Source organism: Choristoneura fumiferana, chromosome 10 (genome assembly GCF_025370935.1).
Source record: "Choristoneura fumiferana chromosome 10, NRCan_CFum_1, whole genome shotgun sequence".
Lineage (NCBI taxonomy): Eukaryota > Metazoa > Arthropoda > Insecta > Lepidoptera > Tortricidae > Choristoneura > Choristoneura fumiferana.
Window position 1 is genome coordinate 4,563,561 of NC_133481.1, and position 7,854 is coordinate 4,571,414.

General features: G+C 37.1%; 1 protein-coding gene across 1 annotated transcript; it reads right to left on the minus strand.

Annotated features, from left to right (window-relative positions):
• Nucleotides 1-1,400: 1,400 nt before the first annotated feature.
• On the minus strand, nucleotides 1,401-4,808 carry LOC141431562 (uncharacterized). The gene is made up of 3 exons (XM_074092736.1): nucleotides 4,719-4,808; nucleotides 3,762-4,533; nucleotides 1,401-3,337 (listed from the first exon to the last, which is right to left on the minus strand). The coding sequence occupies exons 1-3, from the start codon at nucleotides 4,736-4,738 to the stop codon at nucleotides 3,239-3,241; spliced, it is 891 nt and encodes a 296-aa protein (XP_073948837.1). The 5' UTR covers nucleotides 4,739-4,808; the 3' UTR covers nucleotides 1,401-3,238.
• Between the last annotated feature and the right edge of the window lie 3,046 nt (nucleotides 4,809-7,854).

The following is a 7,854-nucleotide window of genomic DNA, read 5'->3' on the forward strand; positions in this document are numbered from 1 at the left end:
TCGAGTTGTAATTTTGGCGTTCTAAGAGGCAGGCTGTTTGATAGTGAACGTAAAGATGATGGCATGTTGTTAAATTAATCAGTGATATTTCAACAGATGGTTGAGTATATAGTTTAACTGAAACCCTTTTCCTTTGAAAAACCTTTATATTTCCTCAGAATTAAGGTATCTAGTCAGGCCTTGGATGCGGTAAGTACTTATCAACGACAAAAAAATATCGTGTGAAACCTGCGTGCATCGAATACGGGTGATAGTTCAGTCAAAACAATCCTATGAAATATTCAGGATTCATTTTTAAAACAAGGTTGTGCTTACATACTCGTAGGTACTGTTCGTTGAGAGATTGACAGGTTGTTGAGAAAAACATAAAAACTGGCCAAGTGCAAGTCGGACCTCCGCACCGAGGGTTCCGTATGATTTTGTAGGCAAGTGGGAACATAAAATGTCAAAATTATGTAAACGGCTCTATCTATAAAAATCCAGCGCTTGCAGATTCCTGCTATGTACTGTATGTAAATGTACTGTATTGTGGGGTCATTTTATAGGTCATTAATTTTAAATATTTTTTTTGTAATTAGTATTTGTTGTTGTAGCAGCAATAGAAATACACGTTATTCATGTAGGTTTATACACATACCTAATGTGTATTTCTGCTGCTGACTCTTAAGCTCCGTTTTCACCAATAATGTGCGAAGTTACCTCGCCTCGCATAGCACATCTCTGGTGGAAACAGCTGAGTGGAGCGAGGCGAGATAAATGAAGCGTTTCTATTGGTTAATGAAAAACACATTCCTCGCAACACATCCTGTCACATTATTGGTGGAAAGGGAGGTTTACAGTTCTTGACATGACGACAGACAGACGTAGAGTGTAGGCAGTGTAGCGACATTACTAGAGTTTCGTTGGTCACCTTTGAATTGACAAGATTTCATATTTCTAAGACTATAATTTGATTCGTTCTCTGTATTCTGTTTGAAAAGAGAAAGACGCGGATATTTTTAAAATTTCGCTACGATTATTGATTAATTTATTACAAATTTTTTAAGATGTACTTATTCTAAAAGGGCATAACTCCAAAACTACCACACAATAGATCCATTACGTTTGTCTAGTCTCTATTAAAAAAAAACACGTAAATCTGACGTAAACGTCTTCAAAATTATGACAGCTCCTTTTTCTGGTGAAAAAGGCAAAGGAAACATATCTATTCTGTGGTAGTGTTTGCAAATTCAGACATATATTTTTTAAATTTTTTGTATTTTTTTAAATATGGAGAAATAAATTATAATAAATATTTTCTTATGTTCAGGAGGCTCTTTCCATTCCTGTAGTAATTTACAGGTGTTAAAAAAATGAAATCTTGTAAAAAAATAAAAAGGATAGTAATAAAAATATCCAAATAATATTTGATGTAATGATTTAATTCCCAGTTTCTTTACACAACGTCATTAAATAGCTCTCTAAGTTTGGGACTCCTTGTCCATAGGTACATTTTATGTTATTCCTACTAAAAGTATTTAAATGTAATTTAAAATAAAATGTCTATGTCTTCGAATACAGTACGTCTATAAAATATAAATTGATAGGCATTTTTCATCTGTGTTATCCCCTATAAACACTAGCGGAATAATTATCAAATAGCATCTAGTTAACTTATTAACTGGACAGACTATTTCGAACTGTAAATGTCTCTAGGCACTATTAAAACTGTATTTCTTATTTCACATAGAGTTACAGACATGTACTATAAAAAATATAATGCTCTAAAAGGAAACAAAAACTTCAAACTAGGCCTGTGTAACAAAATGTTGCTATTGACATTTAAGATCAATTCACAATAAATGGCTAACTATTCACAGTTTCAAATGTATAAGTATTTTTTTACAGGTCGCTACTTATTTGTTATTATCTATGTTATGATTTATAAATTACAAAAAGTCGTTTGTATATAAATCATTGGAAAAGCATCCTTGAAGCTATTGCGAAAAAAAAGTGGATTAAACAGTACATGAAATACGCATTGTTTTAAGCTGTCTTTCGTTTTTTGATACACAAACGACCTTTTACGATCAAACTACCATCCTTAAAACAATAATGGAAAGTAATGTATAAACAGATATGTTTTCAGTTTAGACAAAAAACCTACGTCTACGAACTGTATTGTCCAATAGATACAGGTTCGTAAAGAAAGATGTCCTCACGTAGGTACCGCTAGGATTGCCCATGAATACGTAAAAAAGCTATTTAGCTCGATTAGAAACGAGGACACAATATTATAAATATCTATTGATTCAATAATCGGTCTTAGAGACCCAAGAATGTAAAGCTGTAAAGCTGACCATTATCACTTACCCTCCACCTCCTACAGATACTTACACAAATAGATAATAGACTTTACATTAATGTTTTTGCTTTGCAAAATATATTGTGGTATTGTCCAGACATTGTTAGGTGAATCGATATAGCACACATGTAATTACAAGAGTTTACCTATTTCTAGTTTCAAAGATAGGCCAGGAAATTTCAGTTCAGAACACATAAAAATTCGTTATGATTAAAGCAATACGAAAATCCTTATTAAGATCTACGTAAAATACATCGAGAGTTTCATGTTCGCCATGTAAGCCCAAGAGCGAGTTCATTATAATCTCTCTATTTTCCACAACACGCTTGCCTAACCCGGAATGTAGTAGGTACATTGCACGAATTGTCTACAAACTTTATTAATAACATATTTTTGTATTTCTATCTAAATAATAATAAGTCTTAGACATAATCAGTACAGGTATTTACAAATGCACATCTTGTGCGAATTATTAGCTGCAATTCGAAGAGCAACCTCCTCGTTATACCTAGCAATCGTAATACAATCGTGGATTTAATGGAGATTATAGTCATGCTTTGTACGATTATTAACATCCACATTAAAAGTATTTAATTAGGCTAAATACCAAAGTAGTAAACAATCGAAAAACTTTGTAACTACTCAGAAGATGATACAAAAGATTTTTTTGATATTTCGTCAGAAGTGGACATCAGAATACTCGTATGTTTACTAAATATAAGATATTTAACAGTATTTTTTTTTTAAATATTGAAATGGATATGACCAAACTCTAAGTTCGTCATTTTTGATTGTATAGTCCGGGACTGTCGCTCAGGTCGCCGTTGCAATAAATACCTATTAAGCTACAAATTACTCAGTCTCATAAATTGTTGGCGGTAGTCAGGGAGCGCTTTAAGTTGGTATGCGATGCTTTAACCCTCGCAGTTCCAGAACGAGGTCGGAGTCGCCTGCTATGAATCGCTTGTTAATCTTTCGTGATATCGCCAAATCCTGTTAAAGAAAAACACGATCAAGACTCCAATTGAGAGATTGCCTTAAGAATTAAGTGGTAAGAAAATTGTCTGCGTCAACTTTAAGGCCTTGTTTTTTTCGTATCTATTTTGTTTTGCTAAAAACGTGTCATGTCATACCGGAAATAATGTTAAAAGTTTACCGATCATTAAAAGTATAAAAGAAAATGTTCTTTAATAACAAAATGGATTCTCGGTGTCGCATAGGGCTTTGTAGCCCTGGGGCTGCGCGAATGACCCGGCCTCCGGCCTCCGGGCCGTGTCACCCCCCACCCCCGGCCGGGCCGAGCTATTTTTAGACTGGGGGTTTACCGTTTCGCCGACTTCGAAAACAAGTGACATCATTCCGTATATTCTGAATCTAGAAATCTAAATTGGGAAAACGATTGGAGAAAGACACTTACCTCAGTTTGAGTTTTCGATTCTTTCTCTTTCTGCAGTAGCTTCGCGAGGGTGCCGTAGAAAGATGACGCTCTTTTGTCTTGTCCGTTCTGGTGGTTGTGGTTTTGGGCTGGTCTCGGCATCATCACCTCCTTCTGACCGGCTTTGGGTTTTGCTGTGCTGTGTACAGGCGCCTGTGTCGTCACGCTTCTTTTGTTTCCATTCCAATTGATGAAGCCTTCGTCGTTTTGATAATCTTCCTCATCGTCTTCGATATTAGGAACTGTTTTTGGTGCATGGTACAGCGGCTTTCCCGCTAAAGCCTTTAGTTCTCGAACATCCTCGTCTTCGAGATCTCGTTCCTCGTAGTCGATGTTTGGAAACGCCGCACGGTTGTTTTCACGTCGTCGCTGCGCGTCCTGGGCCATTTGCGTGATGATCAGATTGTCCATGAACGCTGCACTAACGTCATCTACGTCGTTGGATCGCCAGTGGGGAGAGGCATCGCTCTCGAACCACGTTTCTTGTCCGATTGGAAGCGAAGCAAATCTCTCCTCTTGCCTCTTGGGAGCTTCATTCACGAAGTGTCCGTACGGGTCGTAGAAGTAAGGGTAAGGGACTTGCCCGTATACTTCGGGTGCATTCAAAGCGGGATTTTCATAATAGTGTTGGTCTTTCGATGCGTAATAGTAATCATCGTCTGGGTATTCGCGGGGAGTTTGAGGGTACAAAGGCCAGCCCTGCATCGGGTATGCTTCATGCATTGCCAAGTACCCCACCAAGACTGCCAACGTTCTACAAAGAGAAAACAAATTATTGCTACAATTTGCAATTTATCTATAAATTATAGTGCCTATAATCACAGTAAACACCCCTTTGTTTTTTAATCACTTAATTGGCTTTCGATAAAAATCTGATGCTACGTTAACAAATTAAGTAACGGGATGATAATTTGGTAATGTTTTAAATAGACCACTTACCTTATGCTCGGGAGCTGCATGTTGCACTTTAGTACTATCGGTCTTGTTCAGTTCGCGAATGGGGCACGACTAGTCGAGGCGGGCGCGGTGGGTGGCTTTATAACCAGCTCGCCCACGCGTGCCGCCTACACTCTCAATGAACCTCCCCTTGTACGTATGCCCCTCACCCCTGCCTCCACGGGGTGGTGGAAACCGCCGACACCCCCGCCTCCCACCCGGCTATCGATCGCACCCGCAGATTATTATTCATCTCACTAAATTGTGACACTGTTTTTTTAGCAGGCACATCCTCTACAATATTATCATAGAGTGCTCTGGAGGATTAGTGTTTAATGAGTTTGATAGAACAGAGGAAAAATGGAAATTCTGTTCCGTTTTAGGCGTTATCTGTTTCGGTAATTTTGCTTGGTTGAGTTAATGGTCATATCTACGTCTGCATTCGAGCTCCTCGTATTACAACAGTATACCAGTTTAGGCGGGAAGTTTGAGGGCTGGCTAGTTTCACGTATTGCTTGGAGTTTTTTCGTACCAGAGAGTTGGTTAAAGATGTGGGCGTGTATGAAGATTAATATTTATATTTTATAAATGTCAAAGTTCAGCAACAAATGTTGGAGCATTATTTGATACTAGAACAGCAAGAGTTAAGCCAGGGGCGAGCAGTGAGTGGGCGTCGCAAGCAATTTCTATTGTCTGATGTTTTTTTTATTTCGAATGGGCCTTGCTACCTTATGGACGCTTTGTCTCGTTGCTTTTCAGAATTAATTGGAAAACAGGGTAACATATATCTATAATAATTAATATTGGAGCTACAGTTTTTATTGTTATTCATTGTGACCTCTATATTTACCCAACGTCCGTTTTAACATGTAGGTACAGTATTTTCAGGTGTAGGTATGTGTTTTAGAAAATAAAATCTACTTAATTAAAAATTAACGTAACGCGGCTTTTTAGCGTACGTACTCGTTTTGTCCAATTTTTACGGATTATAATAAAGTAAATAGGCACACAGTTAGCTTGGTAGCTGGGGAGGGATAAAAGGATAAAATTCTTTTGTAAACGCTTTTTTCCCGGATAAAAGACCGTCTGTTACGAAACTATAGGTACGCAAGTATAGAAAAGCTACTTATACCTTATAGTTTGCCCTATAGTTAGAAAAAAACTATCGACACAGTAAGCGAAAAAAGAAACGTCACAACTGATCTTACTGTAGCTTAAACGAATTACGACGGCAGCTGATTTAGTTTATCTTTTCAGTATACAATATTTTCCATCACTTTTAGAGGGAGGGAAGGCAGCACACAACTATACTAAAGCCAAAAACCAAATCATCAGTTCATCACAATATGAAACACGCACACAACTACTAGTAAAGATTCCCATGACCAATGTGGTATTTGCGACGTAGTTACGCGTAGTCGTAGTCATGACGCTGGTTGGTTTTTTTTTTTTTTTTTTTTTTTTATTTATGGTGGTATGAGTACTATGAGTAGTGCAACAATTATTGGTTCAAATAAAGATGTTTCCATTTTTCATTTTCTTTGATGCCTAGTAGATGACATCTTGTTATCACCTCTATCCTAATGCCTCTATTGCTAATAATGAAAATACAAACCGAAACATAGATGCACAGAAAAACCAGAAAAAGAGACCAGCGCTGGGAATCGAACCCAGGTCCTCAGCATTCCGTGCTGCGTGCCATACCCCTACACCACCACCGGACAGGAGTACACACACGAATTTCTTCTATGCACCACATATCTCAGCTTGTTTGTTTCATATTTAGTCACTTATATGGATTTTACGGGATGACCGTAAAAGTAACAAAATTTGGAGTTGAAATAAAAAACCGGCCAAGAGCGTATCGGACACGCCCAAAATAGGGTTCCGTAGCCATTACGAAAAAATTAAGTAATATTTTTCTAAGGATTTCGTATTTTATACGGAATCTTCCAAGTTTAGGTACATTTTATACCTTAGGCTGCTATTTACTCTTAAACTACTAATAATTCTCAAGAAAACTTAACCGTTATAGTTTTCCTTGTAAGTTTGATATACTTAATACCTTCCTGAATTTTTTCAAATTTTTCCAGGTACCGGTTTAGATTTTAGAGGGGAGGGGACGCTCGATTTTAATGAAAATTTGCACTTTAAAGTTGAATATTTTGCAAACTAATCACTGAATCGAAAAATTGTTTTAGCAAAAAAGTTAAAATCTAAATTTGTATGGAAACACGAACAGCGCCTCTAGCGGAACGTTTGCGATGTTCGTGTATCCATACAGATTGAGATTTAACGCGAACGCTATCGAGACGCATTTTGTAACCGAAAACTTACGCTAAGAGCACTTTTCCCTTTCTAAGTAGTTTGATTTGCCGCGGCCGAACGTGTTAAAATGTAAAATGGCATCAACTAGAACAGTGATCACCACTCGGGATCCTACATTGATGTTAAAAATTGAGTACCCAAGCTTTAGATACGTACATACCTATAGCAAATTTAGGACGTCCTTTATTTCCGTATAGGGTGTGCGCCTGGAATATTGAATCTATTAATATCCCGGTCTATAAATGGCAGCGGCCCTCCTCCCTGAAAATATCCCACCTGCTTTAATTGCATTTTCATCCGTTACATAAAATATCTACATATCGGCGCCGAATTTGAATAATTTCTTGGGAAAATGTCTTCATAATAGATTTTGTCTTAGAAATGTATCATATACTATTAATCCAGTTCCTTCTTTTAATATTATACATCGGGTTTTTCTTGATTTCCGACTGACGGTTCAGTTCATTGCGAGTAAATCTATCTGATAATTGACTTTTTGACCAAATACATACGAGTATAATTTCTTTACAGCCATTATTCAAGGTCAAAATGCAAAATTCACAAACTTCACGATAAGAGAGACATAAAATTACATTTTCACAAAAGGTGCACTTTTTCAAATTATAAACAATCTTTAGTAGTATTAATAAATCTCTAAATTGAATAGAGCCGGGCAAGCGCATGTCAAGCCATGCTTAGTGTAAGATACCGTAGTTGCCAAACCCTCACAATAGGTTCAAAAGAAGAAGGGGGGGGGGAGTTTGGGGTTGACTCATACATATGTTTAAACTTTACTCTTTCCGAAACTGTT